Source organism: Neoarius graeffei, chromosome 14 (genome assembly GCF_027579695.1).
Source record: "Neoarius graeffei isolate fNeoGra1 chromosome 14, fNeoGra1.pri, whole genome shotgun sequence".
Taxonomy (NCBI): domain Eukaryota; kingdom Metazoa; phylum Chordata; class Actinopteri; order Siluriformes; family Ariidae; genus Neoarius; species Neoarius graeffei.
Window position 1 is genome coordinate 36,726,202 of NC_083582.1, and position 24,343 is coordinate 36,750,544.

At 42.4% G+C, this 24,343-nt stretch overlaps 1 protein-coding gene across 7 annotated transcripts in view; it reads right to left on the reverse strand.

The window, feature by feature from the left end:
- The window catches only part of ank3b (ankyrin 3b), a 391,042-nt gene that overhangs the window by 146,535 nt on the left and 220,164 nt on the right, over positions 1-24,343 (reverse strand). For all 7 annotated transcript variants that reach the window (XM_060939582.1, XM_060939580.1, XM_060939581.1 and 4 more), the window contains 3 exons: positions 15,865-15,966; positions 7,833-7,931; positions 5,619-5,717 (listed from right to left, as the gene is read on the reverse strand). In XM_060939582.1, the coding sequence (XP_060795565.1) occupies positions 5,619-5,717; positions 7,833-7,931; positions 15,865-15,966 (300 nt within the window). The remainder of the gene's footprint in view (positions 1-5,618; positions 5,718-7,832; positions 7,932-15,864; positions 15,967-24,343) is intronic.

Here is a 24,343-nt window from a genome sequence, read left to right on the forward strand (position 1 = left end):
TAGACGTACTGAGGTAAAGTTTGGTGTTCCACAAGGTTCTGTCTTGGGTCCACTGCTTTTTTCTTTATATATGTTACCTCTGGGTGATATTATTCGTAAACATTGTATTAGTTTCCACTGTTATGCTGATGACACACAGTTGTATGTTTCTGCAAAACCTGATGAGAGACACCAGCTTTAGAATTGAGGAATGTGTGAAGGACATAGACACTGGATGTTTATTAACTTCCTTCTGCTTAACTCTGACAAGACTGAAGTACTTGTACTAGGATCACATGCAGCTAGAAGTAAGTTTTCTGATTACACAGTAACTCTGGATGGCCTTTCTGTTTCTTCACGTGCAGCAGTAAAAGACCTCAGAGTGATTATTGACCCCAGTCTTTCATTCACAACTCACAGTGATAACGTTACCCAGATAGCTTTCTTTCATCTCAGAAATATTGCTAAGATAAGAAATTTAATGTCACTACATGACGCGGTAAAACTAGTTCATGCTTTCGTTACCTCCAGGTTGGATTATTGCAATGGCGTACTGTCTGGATGTTCCAATAAGTGCATAAACAAGCTCCAGTTAGTTCAAAATGCAGCAGCAAGAGTCCTTACTAGAACTAGAAAATATAACCACATCACCCCTGTCTTATCCACACTGCATTGGCTCCCAATCAAATTTCGTATTGATTATAAAATACTACTAATTGACCTTTAAAGCACTGAATGGTCTCGCACCACGGTACCTGAGTGAACTTCTGGTCCTTTATGACCCACCACGCCTACTTGGATCAAAAGGTGCAGGCTATCTGCTGGTACCTCATATAGTGAAGGCTACATGAGGGGGCAGAGCCTTTTCTTACAAAGCCCCACAGCTATGGAACTGCCTTCCAAGTAATGTTTGGGAATCAGACACAGTCTCAGTGTTTAAGTCTAGGCTGAAAACATATGTTTAGTCAAGCCTTTTGTTAATAGTGTTTATGAGGTAAAGGAGTAGATCTGGAGGGTCCTCAGACATACAGTGTTTTGGTAAACTGGGATGTATGGATGCTGTCAGTCCCCACTCGCTTGCTCACTCGAGTTTGTTGACGGTGTAGTGGCTGGCTGCTTTACGTCCCGGGGCTCCCTCATGCCTGTGTTACCTTCTGGCTCTCCCCTTTTAGTTATGCGGTCATAGTTAGTTACTTGCCGGAGTCCCTGCTTGTATTCAGTGCAATATGTATACTGTTCCTACTTATTCAGGTGACATTGGGCATACCTAACAACCTGTGTTCCCCCCCCCCCCCAAATCTGTCCCTCTGAGTTACATGTCGGTCCTGGGATCGAGATGCTGGCCTCTTCTGCTCCTCGGACCTGCCTGGTCCATCCTGGTGCCCTGTGTCTGGTTGGAGTCTCATCGCATCGCTCCTGTGGAGGGCGGCCTCATGTGGACAGTTGGGGGTCGCGCATGGAGGATGCTCTGGACTCTTGCAGTGGTGTTTTTGTGGCTGGGGACTGCAGTTGACTTGCTGACTTTGGGACTGTGGTTGTCGTGAATGGTTTTGCACTCGGATTTCCATTGGTGGGGGGTTTATAGCATCAACGAAGCTGACTTTATGTTAGGACTGTTAATGTTATAGTCATGTTGTCTGTTGTTGCCCAAATGAGGATGGGTTCCCTTTTGAGTCTGGTTCCTCTCGAGGTTTCTTCCTCGTGTCGTCTGAGGGAGTTTTTCCTTGCCACCGTCGCCACAGGCTTGTTCGTTGGGGATAGATTAGGGATAAAATTAGCTCATGTTTTAAGTCGTTCAAATTCTGTAAAGCTGCTTTGCGACAATGTTTATTGTTAAAAGCGCGATACAAATAAACTTGACTAGACTAATGCAAGATCTTTCCAGTCAGTTGCTGAAAAAGTTCAAGTCGATGACCTTGACTTAAACTGAATAACTCTTCAGTATAGGAGCGCCGCTATTTATACTGTACTGCACATGTGAAAAGTGTGTGTTCTCCTCTCCTCAGAGAATCACCTCGACAGATGAAGATGTGCGTGCGTGTGTGTGTTTGTTTGTGTATGTTCAGATCGGATGAGGGAGGGATGAGAGACAATGTTTCGGGAACATTTCCAGTAATTTCTCTCTATAAAAATGAGGCTGCTGGACACTCTGGAACATCACAGTGCCTCGGGAGATCCGTCAGCTGCTCTGCAGTCACACCGAGTCATTTAAGGCCAAGCTGTCAGTGTTACACACCAAGCACTCATTAACCATGCCAACCACGTAGCAATGCAGCTAGTGATATGGCCCAGCCCAGCATGGAGAGAAACAGAATCAGTGTATGTAAGTGGGTGTGTGTTAAAAAATAAAAATATCACATGGTACTTATTTATTTATTTACTTACTTACTGAATGGAATTCATTTGTTTTTGACTGTTTGTCATGCATAAGGATGCTTCCACAGTATATGAGGGAAAAAACTTGATAGTTAACACCTCTACAATACCTGATAAAGGAATAAAAAAAATCAGAAGTCTATTTGCTCAAGAAAAAAAAAACAAATCTGTATAAGAAGTGCTACCGTTAAAGGGGAAAACAATTTTGATGGGGATTGCACTCGTTAAAGAAGAAACCTCTATAGAAAATAAACAGGCTAACTACTCTGTAAGAAGCGTAGCTGTTGAAGGAAAAACATCTGCGGTACTTGCTAAAAGAAAAAAAAAATCAGAATAATTCCACAGAAAACGTACTTGTTGGAGGAAACCCCTCTACAGGAAGTGCACGTGTTAAAAGTAAAACATCTGTAGGACGTGAACTTGCAAAAGGAAAACCTCTACAGGAAGTCCATCCATCCATTATCCGCAACTACGTATCCTGTACAGGGCTGCAGGCAAGCTGGAGCCTATCCCAGCTGAATATGGGTGAGAGGTGAGGTACACCCTGGACAACCATTCACACCTACAGTCAATTTAGAGCCTCCACTTAACCTAATCTGCATGGCTTTGGACTGTGGGAGAAACTGGAGGAAACCCACGCAGACACGGGGAGAATGTGCAAACTCCACACAGAAAGGCTCTCGTGGGCCGCTGGGCTAGAACCCAGGACCTTCTTGCTGTGAGGCGACACTGCTAACCACTACACCACTGTGCCGCCCTCTACAGGAAGTGCACTTGTTAAAGGAAGCATCCCTACTTGTATGTACAGGAAGTGCACTTGTTCAAGATAAAGCATCTGTAGGAAGTGCACATGCTAAAGGAAAAATAACTACATAGGAAATGCCCTTGACGAAGGAAACACATCGGTAGGAAATACACTGGCTGAAGGAAATACTACAGGAAGTGCAGTGCAGGATTCCTTCTTATAGAAAGTGTATGGGCAAAATTAAAAAGCCTCTGCAGGAAGTACACTGGCTGAAAAAACCTTCTACACTACCTGCAAATCTCAGTAATGTATGCTTGATAAAGAAAAATGTCTATATGTGTCGATATGTACAGTGGTGCTTGAAAGTTTGTGAACCCTTTAGAATTTTCTATATTTCTGCATAAATATGACCTAAAACATCATCAGATTTTCACACAAGTCCTAAAAGTAGATAAAGAGAACCCAGTTAAACAAATGAAACAAAAATATTATACTTGGTCATTTATTTATTGAGGAAAATGATCCAATATTACATATCTGTGAGTGGCAAAAGTATGTGAACCTCTAGGATCAGCAGTTAATTTGAAGGTGAATTTAGAGTCAGGTGTTTTCAAGCAATGGGATGACAATCAGGTGTGAGTGGGCACCCTGTTTTATTTAAAGAACAGGGATCTATCAAAGTCTGATTTTCACAACACATGTTTGTGGAAGTGTATCATGGCACGAACAAAGGAGATTTCTGAGGACCTCAGAAAAAGCGTTGTTGAGGCTCATCAGGCTGGAAAAGGTTACAAAACCATTTCTAAAGAGTTTGGACTCCACCAATCCACAGTCAGACAGATTATGTACAAATGGAGGAAGTTCAAGACTATTGTTACCCTCCCCAGGAGTGGTCGACCAACAAAGATCACTCCAAGAGCAAGGCGTGTCATAGTCGGCGAGGTCACAAAGGACCCCAGGGGAACTTCTAAGCAACTGAAGGCCTCTCTCACATTGGCTAATGTTAATGTTCATAAGTCCACCATCAGGAGAACACTGAACAACAATGGTGCGCATGGCAGGGTTGCAAGAAGAAAGCCAATGCTCTCCAAAAAGAACATTGCTGCTCATCTGCAGTTTGCTAAAGATCACATTGACAAGCCAGAAGGCTATTGGAAAAATGTTTTGTGGACGGATGAGACCAAAATAGAACTTTTTGGTTTAAATGAGAAGCGTTGTGTTTGGAGAAAGGAAAACACTGCATTCCAGCATAAGAACCTTATCCCATCTGTGAAACATGGTGGTGGTAGTATCATGGTTTGGGCCTGTTTTGCTGCATCTGGGCCAGGACGGCTTGCCATCATTGATGGAACAATGAATTCTGAATTATACCAGCGAATTCTAAAGGAAAATGTCAGGACATCTGTCCATGAACTGAATCTCAAGAGAAGGTGGGTCATGCAGCAAGATAACGACCCTAAGCACACAAGTCATTCTACCAAAGAATGGTTAAAGAAAAATAAAATTAATGTTTTGGAATGGCCAAGTCAAAGTCCTGACCTTAATCCAATCTAAATGTCGTGGAAGGACCTGAAGCGAGCAGTTCATGTGAGGAAACCCACCAACATCCCAGAGTTGAAGCTGTTCTGTATGGAGGAATGGGCTAAAATTCCTCCAAGCCGGTGTGCAGGACTGATCAACAGTTACCGCAAACGTTTAGTTGCAGTTATTGCTGCACAAGGGGGTCACACCAGATACTGAAAGCAAAGGTTCACATACTTTTGCCACTCACAGATATGTAATATTGGATTATTTTCCTCAATAAATAAATGACCAAGTATAATATTTTTGTCTCATTTGTTTAACTGGGTTCTCTTTATCTACTTTTAGGACTTGTGTGAAAATCTGATGATGTTTTAGGTCATATTTCATCTCATCTCATTATCTGTAGCCGCTTTATCCTTCTACAGGGTCGCAGGCAAGCTGGAGCCTATCCCAGCTGACTACGGGCGAAAGGCGGGGTACACCCTGGACAAGTCGCCAGGTCATCACAGGGCTGACACATAGACACAGACAACCATTCACACTCACATTCACACCTACGGTCAATTTAGAGTCACCAGTTAACCTAACCTGCATGTCTTTGGACTGTGGGGGAAACCGGAGCACCCGGAGGAAACCCACGCGGACACGGGGAGAACATGCAAACTCCACACAGAAAGGCCCTCGCCGGCCCCGGGGCTCGAACCCAGGACCTTCTTGCTGTGAGGCGACAGCGCTAACCACTACACCACCGTGCCGCCTAGGTCATATTTATGCAGAAATATAGAAAATTCTAAAGGGTTCACAAACTTTTAAGCACCACTGTAAAAATATATAAATACAGGAAAAATCTTGATGGGAAGTGCACTCATGAAAGGAAAAACCCTCTGAAAGAGCAATACTCTACAGTATTCTGAGGTTTCTGAAGGAAAACACCTGTCTGTGGAAGAAAATGATCCATGCTGGTTGACTTTCCTTTTTGGCACCATGCTCTTACCTGAGACTGTGCATTGACATTGGCTCCATTATTCACCAGCTCTCTGACCACTTCATTCTGACCAGCGAGGGAGGCGATGTGCAGAGCCGTGTTTCCTTTCTGTGGGCACAAACACATGAGTTAAATGTTTAATACTTTCTACACTTGCTAGTAGCCATTCAGCCAGGAGCGGCCTCCCAGTGCTGTCATTTCTCATAAACCTCCACTGCTTCCACATCTAATCGTGGAACTGAATAAAATCCTATATTAAAATTATTACCATGACGATTGTACATCAGGCTCCAAAAGAGTCCACTACAAAGATGTGTTTCATTTCATCAGTACAATTGTTAGCAAACTATATTTCTGGGGGAACAAACAGATGACTTGATTCTTAACTAACACAGGTCAAGAGTTTGAGAGAACTCAATCACATTCTAGTCATTAAACTCTGAAAAAAGGTTCAAGGTTGCACCCTAATAAGTTATTTGCCTTGTCTGTCTGAAGGAACTCTTAAAGTCTCTGTCAAATCTCGTTTCCCTTTTACAAAAGCATGCAATTAGAACCCCATAGCAGTCTAGGTCCTTTGCGTTCGCATTATAAAGGTTATCTTCATCTTCATTCATCTTCAGCAATCGCTTTATCCTGGTCAAGGTCGCAGTGGATCCAGAGCTTCTCCCAAAAAACATGGTGTGAAGTGGGAATATATGCCCGAAGGGATGCTCATTTAGCGCAGGACACCAGACTCGCACACACATTCAGACCGAGGGGCAATTTAGAGCAGCCGATCCACCTCCTGGAATGCTATCAGGTGTTAGGAAGAAACCAGAGAACCTCACATGGACACAGGGATAAAATACAAAATTCTATGCAGATGGGTAGTAACCTAAACTCAGAAATGAATCTCAGCATCTGTGATGGTATGAGGATGCATTAGTGCACATGACACGGGTAGCTTGGACATCTGGGAAGGCAGCATTAACGCTGAATGATATTTACACGTTTCAGAGCAATATGCTGCCATCCAGACAAAATCTTTTTTTCAGGGAAGGCCTTCCTTCTTTCAGCAAGACAATGCCAAACCACCTTCTACACATATTAAAACTGAATGGCTCCGTGGTAAAAGAGTCCAGGGGCTAAACTGGCCTGCCTGCATTCCAGGCCTGTCTCCCATTTAAAACATCTGACGCATTATGAAGCTCAAAATACGACAAAGGAGGCCCCGAACTGTTGAGTAACTGAAACTGTATATCAGGCAAGAATGGAACAACATTCCTCTTTCAAAACTACAGCAATTGGTCTTCTCAGTTCCCAAACGTTTCCAGAGTGTTGTTAAAAGTAGAGGTGATGCAACACAGTGGTAAACATACCCCTGTCCTAACCTTTTTTTTTTTGAAACGTGTTGCTGACATCAAATTCAAAATGAGCATGTAGTTTTCAAAAAACAATAACATTTCTCAGTTTCAACATTTGATATGTTGTCTTTGTACTATTTTCAATGAAATATAGGGTTTCCATGCTTCGCGAATTATCGCATTCTGTTTGTATTTACAGTTTACACAGCGTCCCAACTTTTTTGGATTTTGGATTGGAGTTTATTGTCACTAAATGCTTCTGAATTCCTTAATGTTCCTTTGTGATGCATAAAGGGCCATGTTACTTGAACTAGTATCTGGTGTAGGACCTGAAGAGACAGCAACTAATGCTGTGTGTTTGGTGTACACACGCGTTAGAATGAATGGTGGCACAACAATTTGTGAAAAAGAAGCAAATGGTATGTGCCTAGGCCATTCCTCAATCAGCGAAGAAAATCATCTTAAATATTAATTCGCTTTCTTTGTTAGAAGTACAATTAGTTTTTGATAAATGATGACGCAGACTGTTAGACCCTCATATGCTGACATTGTACTTTCATTCGGCTCTTTTGAGAAATGAGAGTACTGGCCACTGTTTATTTACAAATGTGGAATTAAGCCACAGGATTTTGGCAGCCTGTGCAATATCATTCTTGTGGAAAGTGTTTTATCGAGGAACTATTTCCGCTGCTTAAAAGTGGCCTCTACGTCTCTTAAAACCGTCCATAACCTTGACTTTGGAAATTTGCCGAGGCAGCAAAGCCACGGACAGCTGAACTCGTTACACCGGCCTCCAGTAATAAACGCTCTCGCTGTAATATATGGCGTATGTGTGGTTATCAGGGGGAAGTGGAATTTCCCACAGCACCTTTGTGCCTACCTTTGTTGCCGCATCCACAGTGGCGCCGAGTTTAATAAGCTGTGCCACCATTTCCACATGGCCCTCTTTGGAGGCGAGATGAAGAGCGTTCAGGCCATTCTGAATGCACAGAGAAAAATACAAGAAGGTGAGGTTGTAGAATGTGCACTGATAAAAACATATTTTGAATGTTGAACAAAGCAGCACCGAATTAAACAAACATCAAAACCATTAACTGGGCTGTCAATGAGTCTGTCTACCCTGACGAAACAAACTAGTGTTGTGGCTCAAATTGCATACTTCTGGACTATTCAAGACCCTTACTGAGTACTAACACTAACTGATTTTGATAATACAGTTACAGTGGTGCTTGAAAGTTTGTGAACCCTTTAGAATTGTCGATATTTCTGCATAAATATGACCGAAAACATCATCAGATTTTCACACAAGTCCTAAAAGTAGATAAAGAGAACCCAGTTAAACAAATGAGACAAAAATATTATACTTGGTTATTTATTTATTGAGGAAAATGACCCAATATTACATATCTGTGAGTGGCAAAAGTATGTGAACCTCTAGGATTAGCAGTTAATTTGAAGGTGAAATTTGAGTCAGGTGTTTTCAATCAATGGGATGACAATCAGGTGTGAGTGGGCACCCTGTTTTATTTAAAGAACAGGGATCTATCAAAGTCTGATCTTCACAACACATGTTTGTGGAAGTGTATCATGGCACGAACAAAGGAGATTTCTGAGGAGCTCAGAAAAAGCGTTGTTGATGCTCATCAGGCTGGAAAAGGTTACAAAACCATCTCTAAAGAGTTTGGACTCCACCAATCCACAGTCAGACAGATTGTGTACAAATGGAGGAAATTCAAGACCATTGTTACCCTCCCCAGGAGTGGTCGACCAACAAAGATCACTCCAAGAGCAAGGCGTGTAATAGTCGGCGAGGTCACAAAAGACCCCAGGATAACTTCTAAGCAACTGAAGGCCTCTCTCACATTGGCTAATGTTCATGAGTCCACCATCAGGAGAACACTGAACAACAATGGTGTGCATGGCAGGGTTGCAAGGAGAAAGCCACTGCTCTCCAAAAAGAACATTGCTGCTCGTCTGCAGTTTGCTAAAGATCACGTGGACAAGCCAGAAGGCTATTGGAAAAATGCTTTGTGGACGGATGAGACCAAAATAGAATTTTTTGGTTTAAATGAGAAGCGTTATGTTTGGAGAAAGGAGAACACTGCATTCCAGCATGAGAACCTTATCCCATCCATGAAACATGGTGGTGGTAGTATCATGGTTTGGACCTGTTTTGCTGCATCTGGGCCAGGACGGCTTGCCATCATTGAGGGAACAATGAATTCTGAATTATACCAGCGAATTCTAAAGGAAAATGTCAGGACATCTGTCCATGAACTGAATCTCAAGAGAAGGTGGGTCATGCAGCAAGACAATGGCACCTAAGCACACAAGTCATTCTACCAAAGAATGGTTAAAGAAGAATAAAGTTAATGTTTTGGAATGGCCAAGTCAAAGTCCTGACCTTAATCCAATGGAAATGTTGTGGAAGGACCTGAAGCGAGCAGTTCATGTGAGGAAACCCACCAACATCCCAGAGTTGAAGCTGTTCTGTACAGAGGAATGGGCTAAAATTCCTCCAAGCCGGTGTGCAGGACTGATCAACAGTTACCGCAAACGTTTAGTTGCAGTTATTGCTGCACAAGGGGGTCACACCAGATACTGAAAGCAAAGGTTCACATACTTTTGCCACTCACAGATATGTAATATTGGATCATTTTCCTCAATAAATAAATGACCACGTATAATATTTTTGCCTCATTTGTTTAACTGCATTCTCTTTATCTACTTTTAGGACTTGTGTGAAAATCTGATGATGTTTTAGGTCATACTTATGCAGAAATATAGAAAATTCTAAAGGGTTCACAAACTTTCAAGCACCACTGTAGTATTTGAATATTAAAAACCTCTCTTCATGTCGGCTTGAGTAAGCGGTTAGATATGAACCTTGTACAACACACAATGATTATGTTAACATGAACATGTGGCACTGCGGAAAGCCTTATTTATAGTGTTTATTCCTTTATCCTTTGCAAGTACCCAAGAGTTTTTTCTATTTTGGGAAATAGAACCAACAAAATTTGTCAGGATATAATCCAGGCACCAGTTACGAACTGGTATGATGTAGCTGAGATTGAGGAACTGTCGTAGTCAGATTTCAGACACCATGCCGACAGTGATGGTTTTTCTGCACCTGTTTCTTGGAGCAAAAATGACTTTTGCCCCAAATTTGTTGCCACATAATTGTATAGGACAGGGGTTTTCAAAGTGCCCCCCCTCAGAGAACAAATAAACAACAGCGCCCCCCCCTTACAATTTTTGTTGTTGCTATACTTAATGTTCCATTCGTATTTTAAAAAAATGGTTGTTGTACACATTTTTATTTTTTTTCTTTTACACATTTTAAACATCTGTGCTTTTTTAAAACCTCTTTTTTACACATTTTAAACATCTGTGCTTTTTAAAACCTCCTTTTTTTTACACATTTTAAACATCTGTGCTTTTTAAAACCTCTTTTTTTTTTTTTACACATTTTAAACATCTGTGCTTTTTAAAAAAAAAAACATCTTGTTTTATACATTTTAAACATCTCATAGCATCGTTAGCTAGCACCTCTTGGCAGACAACACACTGTGGCAGTGGAGCATCTTCAGATCCAGTCCATGAAAATCCAAACTTTAAATAATCGTGGTCATACTTCCTTCTTTTTTTGCTTGGCCCAGACTCTGTCTCCTCACTCACTGTAGCTTTAGGTACTAAAAATTGATCCATTTTGTCTCTGGCAAAGGCTAGCTGAAGTTCGCTAATTGTCTGCAATAGTAACTTATTCTGGTTTATTTTTCCTCACGTTGCGCCCCTCCGAAGAACTCTGGTGCCCTCTAGGGGAGGCGCGCCCCAGACTTTGAAAAGCCCTGGTATAGGATATCCGTGTACCCTGTAACATTACAATTTCCCTTCGCTGGAACTAAATGGCCCAAATCGGTTCCAGTATGACAGTGCTCCTGTGCACAAAGTGAGCTCCATGAAGACGTGGTTTGCCAAGATTGGCACAAAGTCCTGATGTCAACCCTGCTGAACGCATTTGGGATGAACTGGAATGCCAACTGAACCTTGACGTCAGTGCCTGACCTCACTCATGGTCTTGTGGCTGAATGAAATCCCAACAGCCACGAAGAGTGGAGGATATTATAAGAACAAAGAGGGAACAACTCTATATTGGAAAAGTTCATAGTTCATATTGGAAAGCTGTTGTTGTCATCATCAATGTCAGGTGTCCACATACTTTCTGTCTTCCTGTTCATTTGCTACGTTCTGGTTTTCTCTGGCTTCAGGTCAACACTAATCACTTCTCTAGATCACTGCTGACACATAATGCCTCACAACTACTTCATTTAGGTTCTTAGTCATGGTTCAGAGCACACTGTTTCCCGTGTCTTTTTATTTACGTTTGAACAAATACAAATTCTAGGGAAGCTGCAAGAGGCCCTTCATATAATCTTTTTTTATTCACCTTGTTATCCCGAGATAACGACATAATTAATTCAGGATCTCGAGAAAACAACACAACTAATTCAAGATCTCAAGAAAACAAAACCGTTATTCCGAGATAACGACATAATTAATTCAGGATGTCGAGAAAACAACACAACTAATTCGAGATCTCGAGAAAACAAAACAATTATTCCGTGATCTCGAAAAAACAAAACAATTATTTCATGATCTCGAGAAAACAGCTGAGATTTCTAGCAGAGCGCCCCCCTGTGGGTCAGACAATGAAGACTTAGAAATTGGCGGACATGTAACAGAGCAGAAATGGCTTTTTACGATGCCTTGAGAGAGAGGGGGGCCAGTCTTCTGCGGAGGTGCCGCGGACTAATTTTGAAATTATCCCTTATTAAAAGACTTAATGCAATCTCTCCCTGTGTCAACCCCTGATCAAAATATTGCCTTATTAGGTGATCGATTATTCCAGACATTCTAATGACCAAAGTTGCGTCTATACAGAATGAGAAACAGCCCCAAAGTCAGCATATCACAAGTCTCTTGGCGCACCTGAATGAACCATTTCTCAGCTGTTTACTCGAGATCATGAAATAATTGTTTTGTTTTCTCGAGATCTCGAAATAACGGTTTTGTTTTCTCGAGATCTCGAATTAGTTGTGTTGTTTTCTCGAGATCCAGAATTAATTATGTCGTTATCTCAGGATAACAAGGTGAATTAAAAAAAAAGGATTATATGAAGGGCCTCTCTCGGCTTCCGTAAAATTCAGCTCAGTGTACTACTTGTGCTTTTATCGTGGTGAATTGAAAAGTGTTGTGAAAAACTGACGCATCGAACTTCAACTCTCATTTGCTGTAATCTTGTATCGCAAAGTTGTACTCATGTACTCTGTGGTACAAAACATCCTAAAAGTATTTACGAGGCTGGAGAAGAAATGCTATACCCTATGGCAAGATTTTATCCAGCGCTAGATGATATAAAATCTGACCAGACATCTAATTTCTATGCACACTGTTCATTACTATCTGATATGTTTGTTATTATCACTTTATAATCTGAAAGATGGTCACAGTGTGTTCCGAAAAACAGAAACAAGGATATAAAGACAATAAAGGCGTACTTTTAGTTTGTGAAATGCTCTCTTTTAACGCAGTTTGCAGAAAGCTACACCACAGTCTTCGACTTAAACTAGCATGGCCATACTGAAGGGGCAAGATGTGTCATGACTTGACCCATAAGGAAGAAAAAAAAAAACATGATGAGGTGTGTTGTTATTGGAAAATAATCAATGACTGGGTGGTGTGATGGTATGAAGCCGATTATTTTCATAACAGAACATCCTCAGCTGTTTAGTCCTGTTATAGCAAAGCAATTGGCCAATAATTCGATTTTTATTAATTAAAGAGCGGCACTTCCTATGTTCTATCTGTTTCTAGTTACATTTAATGCTGTGGAGCATTTGAGGTTTTACCATTAAACCACAAAGCCCTTGTTTTTGACGACTGTCCTGTATCGAAAAACTCAAAGTTACAGACTGTTACAAAGTGCTGGTCCTGGAGACTCCTTCCAAAAATGCAAAATAAACTTCTCACAGAAAGCTGTAGAAATGATAACATTTAGAATGGGTGCATTAATTTATACATACGGTGGTGCTGAAAGTTTGTGAACCCTTTATGCTATATTTCTGCATAAATATGGCCTAAAACATCATCAGATTTTCACACAAGTCCTAAAAGTAGATAAAGAGAACCCAGTTAAACAAATGAGACAAAAATATTATACTTGGTCATTTATTTATTGAGGAAAATGACCCAATATTACATATCTGTGAGTGGCAAAAGTATGTGAACCTCTAGGATTAGCAGTTCATTTGAAGGTGAAATTCGAGTCAGGTGTTTTCAATCAATGGGATGACAATCAGGTGTGAGTGGGCACCCTGTTTTATTTAAAGAACAGGGATCTATCAAAGGCTGATCTTCACAACACATGTTTGTGGAAGTGTATCATGGCACAAACAAAGGAGATTTCTGAGGACCTCAGAAAAAGTGTTGTTGATGCTCATCAGGCTGGAAAAGGTTACAAAACCATCTCTAAAGAGTTTGGACTCCACCAATCCACAGTCAGACAGATTGTGTACAAATGGAGGAAATTCAAGACCATTGTTACCCTCCCCAGGAGTGGTCGACCAACAAAGATCACTCCAAGAGCAAGGTGTGTCATAGTCGGCGAGGTCACAAAGGACCCCAGGGTAACTTCTAAGCAACTGAAGGCCTCTCTCACATTGGCTAATGTTAATGTTCATGAGTCCACCATCAGGAGAACACTGAACAACAATGGTGTGCATGGCAGGGTTGCAAGGAGAAAGCCACTGCTCTCCAAAAAGAACATTGCTGCTCGTATGCAGTTTGCTAAAGATCACATGGACAAGCCAGAAGGCTATTGGAAAAATGTTTTGTGAACGGATGAGACCAAAATAGAACTTTTTGGTTTAAATGAGAAGCGTTATGTTTGGAGAAAGGAAAACACTGCATTCCAGCATGAGAACCTTATCCCATCTGTGAAACATGGTGGTGGTAGTATCATGGTTTGCGCCTGTCTTGCTGCATCTGGGCCAGGACGGCTTGCCATCATTGATGGAACAATGCATTCTGAATTATACCAGCGAATTCTAAAGGAAAATGTCAGGACATCTGTCCAGGAAAAGGTTCACATACTTTTGCCACTCACAGATATGCAATATTGGCTCATTTTCCACAATAAATAAATGACCAAGTATAATATTTTTGTCTCATTTGTTTAACTGGGTTCTCTTTATCTACTTTTAGGACTTGTGTGAAAATCTGATTATGTTTTCGGTCATATTTATGCAGAAATATAGAAAATTCTAAAGGGTTCACAAACTTTCAAGCACCACTGTAGTAACTACTTAGACAAATAAATGAAGTCTCATTTTGTGTCATCTGGTTTAGGACCTTAGCCTAAGTGTGGATTTGCCTGTCTACCCCATACTGCAAATTTTAGCCAACATCTGAATTTAAAAAATTGTGCTAAAAAAGGATGTCTAAGGGTCTTTTGTGCAGTACTGTATAGTAGTTGGGTAGCTGGGTATCGTTTTGTGGGTTTGAGATTTGCTCTTGCATCCTAAACTATGAAACACTAATTGAGGTCTCAAGGTTGCCTTTACTAGATGTTCAGAAATATATACTAATTTAAATGCATGTAGAAATAAAATGGGGCGGCACGGTGGTGTGGTGGTTAGCACTGTCGCCTCACAGCAAGAAGGTCCGGGTTCGAGCCCCGTGGCTGGCGAGGGCCTTTCTGTGTGGAGTTTGCATGTTCTCCCCGTGTGGGTTTCCTCCGGGTGCTCCGGTTTCCCCCACAGTCCAAAGACATGCAGGTTAGGTTAACTGGTGACTCTAAGGCCAAGTTTACATTAGACCGTATCTGTCTCGTTTTCTTCGCGGATGCACTGTCCGTTTACATTAAACCGCCTGGAAACGCCGGGAAACGGGAATCCGCCAGGGTCCACGTATTCAATCCAGATCGTGTCTGGTCCGGTGCTGTGTAAACATTGAGAATACGTGGATACGCTGTGCTGAGCTCTAGCTGGTGTCGTCATTGGACAACGTCACTGTGACATCCACCTTCCTGATTCGCTGGCGTTGGTCATGTGACGCGACTGCTGAAAAACGGCACGGACTTCCGCCTTGTATCACCTTTCATTAAAGAGTATAAAAGTATGAAAATACTGCAAATACTGATGCAAATACTGCCCATTGTGTAGTTATGATTGTCTTTAGGCTTGCCATCCTTCCACTTGCAAGTGGTAAGTGACGCGCATGCCCGACATGCACTGAGATCACACACACAGCGGCTCAGTCCCGAATCACTGCTCGTGCGCTTCACTCGCGCGCTCTGTGAGCTGCGCAGGGCCGGAGTGCGCACCCTCCAGAGGGCACTCGCTGTTCAGAGCGGAGTGATTTGGAGCGCGGGATGCCTGCGGAGCCGAGCGTATCCGTGTATTGGCGTTGCTGTGTGCATGCGAATCGTGTATTGGCGTTGCTGTGTGCACACTAATCGTTTTAAAAACGTTAATCTGATGATCCGCTGATACGGTCTAATGTAAACCCCACCTAAATTGAGCGTAGGTGTGAATGTGAGTGTGAATGGTTGTCTGTGTCTATGTGTCAGCCCTGTGATGACCTGGCGACTTGTCCAGGTTGTACCCCGCCTTTCGCCCGTAGTCAGCTGGGATAGGCTCCAGCTTGCCTGCGACCCTGTAGGACAGGATAAGTGGCTACAGGTAATGGATGGATGGATGGATGGAAATAAAATGTGCTAGTAAGCAGTTACATCTTGTGTATGTACCTATCCTGTCAATACAAATACTAACTTAAGATTGATGCCAAATTTAGTTTTATACTGTTGAACTTCGGCACAGCTTTGGTTGTGTAAGCAAAGTCTAACTGACCTGGTTGCAGATGTTGATCTCGACCCCAGACTTCAGGTAATCGAGGGCTTTCTCCAGGTTTCCAGCCCGAGCTGCTCGCAGATAACTGGCATTGGTGTCAGTCTGCAAAACACAGATAACACTCAACTTGGTAAACTGAATTTCCAGTACAGAAACATACAGTAAACTACTGTACATGAGCTAAAAATCTTGATGTACCAAGGTGCATGGAAATGAGAGATGACTGTGTAAATCGTATGTACGTATTTCACTCCAATTTATTGATTCACTGATAACTGTCTGTAAAGATCTTCTTCTTCTTTTGGCTGCTCCCGATTAGGGGTCGCCACAGAGGATCTTTCGTCTCCATCGCTCCCTGTCTTCCACATCCTTCCCTACCATTTTCATGTCCTCTCTCACCACATCCATGTATCTCCTCTTTGGCCTTCCTCGTTTTCATGTGCCAGCAGCTCCATCCTCAACATTCTCCTTCCAACATGCTCTGCATCTCTTCTCAGGATGTGCCCGTACCATCTCAGTCTCATCTCTCTTAGCTTAATCCCCAAGCTCTCCACATGTGCTGTCCCTCTGATGTGCTCGTTCCTTATCCTGTCCAACCTCCCATCGCCAACCTCAACTCCGCCACCTCCAACTTTGCCTCCTGTCTCTTCGTTAAGGGTACGGTTTCCAATCCATACATCACAGCTGGTCTCACTACTCTCTTATACATCTTACCTTTCACTTTTGCTGGGACTTTCCGATCACAAACGACTCCCGAAATCCTTCTCCAACTGCTCCAGCCTGCCTGCACTCTCTTTCTCACCTCACTATCGCAGCCCCCATTTTCCTGCACAGTTGACCCCAGATAGAGGAAATCACACAATAGTAGATAGATTGGTTTGTACGCGGTGACGTCATAGGTTTTCGATCTACTTCACCGCACTCAGTTTACTTCCATGGGCCCTCTGGTGCTTGTTAAACAGGCTGGCTGACATTTGTAATAAACCCGGAGAAGTGAGAACTGGAGGATTTATGTGAGAGAAGCAATGGAAGCAGAGTACTGTAAAAATGTCACTGCTGAAAAAGAATGGGATGGAAGGAAATATTTCTGGGTTTTTACAAGGGGATTTCCACTGCAACAAGGCGAACAAATGCACTGCAGCTAGCATAGATGAACCGACGCCCACATAGAGTAGAGAAAACAAAAACAAGACTTTCCAGGCTGCTACAATCCAGTGCCTTAGTGGAAGATGATGCTCATATTGCATCAGGACAAGTCTAGTTTGTGTGCGAGCCTTACAGGTGTACTAAAGACTATAAAGGTGAGTGAAAATTCAAGATCTGGCAGAAAACCCTGTTTCATTTTCGCTCAGACGGTGTTCTGGCTCACTTGAATAAAAGAATTCGCCAAAAAAATGAACGAGGGAATCTCATTTTTTGGCTGGAGGGAACATTTTGGTGTGACTCACCCTCATATTTACCATGTACAGTCTTACGGTTCTTGACACCGTTAACATTGTGCTGTGTGTAATAGAAGCCCGATGAGAAAGATGAACGTGTCCCAACAGATTATGGTCTATGGTGCTGCATTATTTGTTTTTTCTTGATTCTTTCACACATCTTTTTAAAACGGTGGCAGTCGTGGTTCAGCGATTAAAGGTTCTGGATCTATAGGGCTCTCGGTGGTTAACTTCTGCTACACCTGGCAGAGGCAAAAAGGAACGTTTTGATTGTGCTGTATACGTAATAAATAACACAGCAGACTGTGCTGTTATACCAGGGTGGTGTGATGCAGCACAACGCGCAAGCTGAGTGCCGTGACATTCCAGAAGCACATTATTTTTGTAGAACAGCACAGCCTGGAGTGCGTTATTCCGCTAATATCACAGCAACTTTCCAACGATTCCGATGTTGGATTTATTAATGAATGACACATCTGTGTTTTAATGATTTTATAGTTAAGATTTATTGTTGTGGAACAATCGGAGAGACACTCTGTCTCTCTCCTGTTCTCACACACACACACACACACACACGCAGGTGCAGCCTTCGTTTTACTATGAAAATGCAGAAAAAGGAAAGTGTACCCAAGACTGAGAGTGCTTCCAAAAATGTGAAATAAATCTCTCTGAACGAAAAAATTTGACCACATTAACGATTACAAGTATTTGTCATCTGCCGTACAAGTCCCTGTGTATGGGCAGTTACTATAGAAACAATCATGTATTAGAATAAGTGCATTAATATAAACCTATCATTCGTTCCCGCCAGAACTACCTGTGCTCATCTCATCTCATTATCTCTAGCTGCTTTATCCTGTCCTACAGGGTCACAGGCAAGCTGGAGCCTATCCCAGCCGACTACGGGCGAAAGGCGGGGTACACCCTGGACAAGTCGCCAGGTCATCACAGGGCTGACACATAGACACAGACAACCATTCACACTCACATTCACACCTACGGTCAATTTAGAGTCACCAGTTAACCTAACCTGCATGTCTTTGGACTGTGGGGGAAACCGGAGCACCCGGAGGAAACCCACGCAGACACGGGGAGAACATGCAAACTCTGCACAGAAAGGCCCTCGCCGGCCACGGGGCTCGAACCCGGACCTTCTTGCTGTGAGGCAACAGCGCTAACCACTACACCACCGTGCCGCCCTCGTCCATTATCTATACCGCTTATCCAGTGAGAGTCGCCAGGGAGGTGGAACCAATCAGTGTTGTAGTCAAGTCACGAAACCTCGAGTCCGAGTCCAGTCTCAAGTGTTCAATTCCAAGTCATTAAAGAAAATTTCAAGTCGAGTCTGAGACCAAGACTCCACCCGCACCATTTGACGGTGGCTGTTGCTGCCCTTATGTGAAAGCGTCTCTGCTACTGCGTTGGACTAACGTTCCTGCTCGACTGCCCCATTTTAGTTAACAGGCTACAGATAAAAAGCTTGTTCGTGGCTCAGCAAGCCCCGCCCACTATCAACAGGGCAAATAACATGAGAGAGGGTTAACACTCGCTAGTTCATCGGTCAGCAAGCAAGCCCCGATATTAACAGAGCAATGAACATAGCGTGTCACTCACTTCTCTTGTAGTCTTGCCAAATGACGATTGAAGTTCGAGGTCATCCCCGTCGTCTCCTCGATAGTTCTTCTACATATGGGACACATACTGTAGCAGTGCATTTTTTCCCCACTGCACGAGGTCTGTATAAGTAAAGCGGACAATCCTAGGGGCTTCTCTCCAGGCGTTTTAGCGCCATTAACGTTAGTTTGTTCCTGAACATGATGTGCATTCTCTTGCACAAAATTAGCATTGCTATAAATATCTTATGCCAAATTATTATGGCACGTTACAAAAAATAAAGAAAAAAATCAGAGTCCTCGTCTCCAGTTTACGAGTCTGAATGTAGTTAATGCACAAGTCCAAGTCATCACTGCTCAAGTCCAAGTCAAGTCACGAGTCCTTAAAATTAGGGCATGAGTTGGACTCGAGTCCAAGTCCTGGACTCAAGTACTACAATCCTGGAGCCAGTCCCAGTTGACTTTGGGTGAGAGGCAGGGTACACCCTGGACAGTGTGCCAGTCTATCAGGGGGCTAACACAGAGAGACAGACAGCCATTCACACTCACACCTATGGGCAATTTAGAGTAGCTAGTTGACCTAATCTCCATATCATCGGACTATGTTTGAACTCAGGACCTTCTTGCTGTGAAGCAACAGTGCTAACCACTGCAACACCATCCCATGCCCCAGCATCTCTATCTTCACTTGATTGTGCCTGAGAAAAAGGCAGACAGTCTTTGGCTAACATTTCAGCTATGAACTGCTCTTATCACATATATAAAACGTTATCTAAGTCTGGCTACTTGATGAAGTGCCTGGATACACATCTGTTTCACCAATGCCTGAGACCAGTGTTGTAGTCGAGTCACTAAACCTTGAGTCCGAGTCCAGTCTCAAGTCCCCAGTGTTCAAGTCCGAGTCAAGTCCGTCATTAAAGAAAATTCTGAGTCGAGTCCACTATTGATCCGAGTCGAGTCCAACCACACCATTTCATGGTGGCCGTTTCAGAGCCATTAACATTAGTTTGTTCCTGAACATGACGTATGAACAGGTGAATGTGCTTCTCTTTATCAGGGAGTGTGAAGTATTCTGTCAGAGATGGTTGGGAGACGGAAGTAAGTGCAGAAGGTGTGTTTATTAATACAAGTATAGACCGGTAAACAATCCAGAATGGCAGGCAAAATCGTAAAACAGTGAAACAGGCAATAGGTTGAGCGAGGCACAAACAGACTATCGTAGACTCGGCAGAATCAAAGACGAGAAACAGGAAATCAGGGATCAGGAAACCAAACAAGGAAATAAGGCTTGGTAATGTGTCAGCAACGCAACTCAATACTTCGCAAAGTAAGTGTGTTTTCACAGTTTTTATATAGGCGCGCTGATTGGGCCTTAATCCTGTGCAGGTGCGAGTTGTTTACGGCGCAAGTTGTTTACGGCGCGAGAGTCTATCTGATGCACGCGCCAAGGCGCGCAGGTGTGACACTCTTGCGCAAAATTAGTACCAAAATTGATGTAGATATAAATATCTTATGCCAAATTATTATGGCATGTTACAAAAAAATCAAGAAAAAATCCGACTCCTCGTCTCCAATTTACGAGTCCGAATGCAGTTAACGCACGAGTCCGAATCATCAAGTACAAGTCAAGTCACGAATCCTCAAAATTAGGGCACGAGTTGGACTTGCGTCCGAGTTCTGGACTCGAGTACTACAAGCCTGCCTGAGACTGACCACAGCACTGTTGAGTTGGTCGGATGCTGATTCGTTTTCTCTCACAGCAGCTTTGACAGTAATGCCGACTACAAATCAAATCACTCTGCTCGTTGCAACACATTATTGCTTCTATAATTAAAGAACTTGTATGGTGGCCGCTCCACATAAACGGATATACAGTGGTGTTTGAAAGTTTGTGAACCCTTTAGAATTTTCGATATTTCTGCATAAATAGGACCTAAAACATCAACAGATTTTCACACAAGTCCTAAAGGTAGATTAAGAGAACCCAGTTAAACAAATGAGATAAAAATATTATACTTGGTCATTTATTTATTGAGGAAAATTATCCAATATTACATATCTGTGAGTGGCAAAAGTATGTGAACCTCTAGGATTAGCAGTTAATTTGAAGGTGAAATTAGAGTCAGGTGTTTTCAATCAATGGGATGACAATCAGGTGTAAGTGGGCACCCTGTTTTATTTAAAGAACAGGGATCTAGCAAAGTCTGATCTTCACAACACATGTTTGTGGAAGTGTATCATGGCACGAACAAAGGAGATTTCTGAGGACCTCAGAAAAAGCGTTGTTGATGCTCATCAGGCTGGAAAAGGTTACAAAACCATCTCTAAAGAGTTTGGATTCCACCAATCCACAGTGAGACAGATTGTGTACAAATGGAGGAGGTTCAAGACCATTGTTACCCTCCCCAGGAGTGGTCGACCAACAAAGATCACTCCAAGAGCAAGACGTGTCATAGTCGGCAAGGTCACAAAGGACCCCAGGGGAACTTCTAAGCAACTGAAGGCCTCTCTCACATTGGCTAATGTTAATGTTCATGAGTCCACCATCAGGAGAACACTGAACAACAATGGTGTGCATGGCAGGGTTGCAAGGAGAAAGCCACTGCTCTCCAAAAAGAACATTGCTGCTCGTATGCAGTTTGCTAAAGATCACGTTGACAAGCCAGAAGGCTATTGGAAAAATGTTTTGTGGACGGATGAGACCAAAATAGAACTTTTTGGTTTAAATGAGAAGCGTTGTGTTTGGAGAAAGGAAAACACTGCATTTCAGCATAAGAACCTTATCCCATCTGTGAAACATGGTGGTGGTAGTGTCATGGTTTGGGCCTGTTTTGCTGCATCTGGGCCAGGACGGCTTGCCATCATTGATGGAACAATGAATTCTGAATTATACCAGCGAATTCTAAAGGAAAATGTCAGGACATCTGTCCATGAACTGAATCTCAAGAGAAGGTGGGTCATGCAGCAAGACAACGACCCTAAGCACAAGTCGTTCTACCAAAGAATGGTTAAAGAAGAATAAAGTTAATGTTTTGGAATGGCCAAGTCAAAGTCCTGACCTTAATCCAATCGAAATGTTGTGGAAGGACCTGAAGCGAGCAGTTCATGTGAGGAAACCCACCAACATCCCAGAGTTGAAGCTGTTCTGTACGGAGGAACGGGCTAAAATTCCTCCAAGCCGGTGTGCAGGACTGATCAACAGTTACCGCAAACGTTTAGTTGCAGTTATTGCTGCACAAGGGGGTCACACCAGATACTGAAAGCAAAGGTTCACATACTTTTGCCACTCATAGATATGTAATATTGGATCCTTTTCCTCAATAAATAAATGACCGAGTATAATATTTTTGTCTCATTTGTTTAACTGGGTTCTCTTTATCTACTTTTAGGACTTGTGTGAAAATCTGATGATGTTTTAGGTCATATTTATGCAGAAATGTAGAAAATTCTAATGGGTTCACAAACTTTCAAGCACCACTGTATTGTGTGTAATTGTTGAAGCTTTCTGCAAGCAGATGTTTATTTAGTGCTCCACTCCACTGTCAGCACTTTATAACAGTCAGAAGAAAAAGGTGTAACTAAGTTTTCAGACACACAAGAGTGTTCAGGATCAATTAAGTCGTGTTTTTTGTCTTTAAGAGGGAAAAAAATGAAAGCTTGGTGCGGGGATGACTGTTTATAGCTTCTACGTATGATGACAGAAACTTGTTTCATGGATATTTCACAACACTAAACGTAACTATTAATCAAATACACCAAGCACTGAGAGGCTCCAGTTGAAATTACGGATTCTCTCAGGTAACTGGCATAATACTATTTTCCGAGGGGTACAGTCCCAAAGAAAATAGTACTATGCCAGTCACAGAAGGTATGGTATATTAGATTTATATTGCTCATCAAAAAAACTCCAAACTAAAAGTGTCAACTACAAAGAATTAGAAATAACTCGGAAAAATGTACCATGCTATCGCCTGCCTTGCTAGGCATGATCATGATGCATAGGTTTACACACACGGAAACGCTCGCGGAGCCACAGCTGTGACTCGAGTCGGCTGTATAGCTTGAAATTGTGACATCAGTTCCAGTGGCAGCTGGTAGTCTTTCAAACAGGGGAGGCTGGTCGGTTACGATATTTCCAGATTTTAAAAGAAAAAACATCAATTTTGCCCATACTCTTGCCTCTGATCTGGCTGATTGTTGGCAGCGTCACAAACTGTGAAATAACAGGTTCTTTTGGCCCATTAGCCTACTGTCCAATATACATGATGGTGGTGTTGGGGGGGGGGGGGGGGGGGGGGTATATTTTAACATTTTATATTTTAAAATTGTGGCATGTTGTTTAAAAATTGATCATTATTGAAAGCAGCTCTTTGTCAGGAACCTCAGCAGTAGAGCTGGGTGCCACACATTTCATTCAATGACACTTTCCCTATATTTTACTTATTTTGACTGAGAAATGTTTTATTGACAATTTTGATAACCCTTCACTTTTAATCCAGGTCTGTAGTGTGAAATGTTCTCGGCTGTGTTTTTGTTTAAAAATGTTTTCCAAATTGTAGCTGTGTTTAATTCATATCCAGAAAAATATATATTCCAATATAATATACTCAGCATAAACATTTTAAATAGATTCTATATTTTTGGTCCATCCATGACATATTACTAAAGTAGCCTATTTACTGTTGTTGATGTGGGTCACTTGCTGTTAGCCAATTCACTTTCTCGTACCAGGAGAGCTGAAAGGAATGAGTATTATTCCCTACCTTTTTCACCAAGTCAGTTTGAGGCGTTGGTCTACCCTGCTCTTTAATTTTAATTTTTTCCTCGAAAGGAAGACTGGCAAATGGCTTCGCCAAAATTAAATCAGCAATGCTTGGCATCCGTGCGCAGCTTTCTTGCTAGCTGACTAGCCCCCTCAAGTTCAAGTTCAGTCACTCAAATAAACGACATTTCTGGAACTAAGATAGCAAACTTGACAACACTATATTTACACTTTATTTACAATGAAAATATATACAATCTAAAAAAGCTGGTAGAAACTGTATGTAATGAATGAAATCGAAATGTAAGCTGATCTCTTACAATACACCACAGCACTTGCGAATCTGCATGGGACTGAACTGAAATTCACCGCTGCCTGTCTATAGTTGAAACGAGCTGTCAATCAAAGAAAATATCCGGCCGCTTTCACCAATCACCAGTCTCCTCGCGGAAACCGCCATGTCCCTCCCATGTGAGGCTGGGAGTCCGTAGGCGGGCATTTTCGCAGTATTTGTCCAATAACCGTCTTGCATTTTGATATTGAAAGCGCAGAGCTCCCAAATGCCATTGAAGTCCACTGAGGCAGGGAGTCCGTGGGACTCTGTGGGCGGGCGTTTTCGCAGTATTTGTCCAATAACCGTCTTGCATTTTGAGATTGAAAAGCGC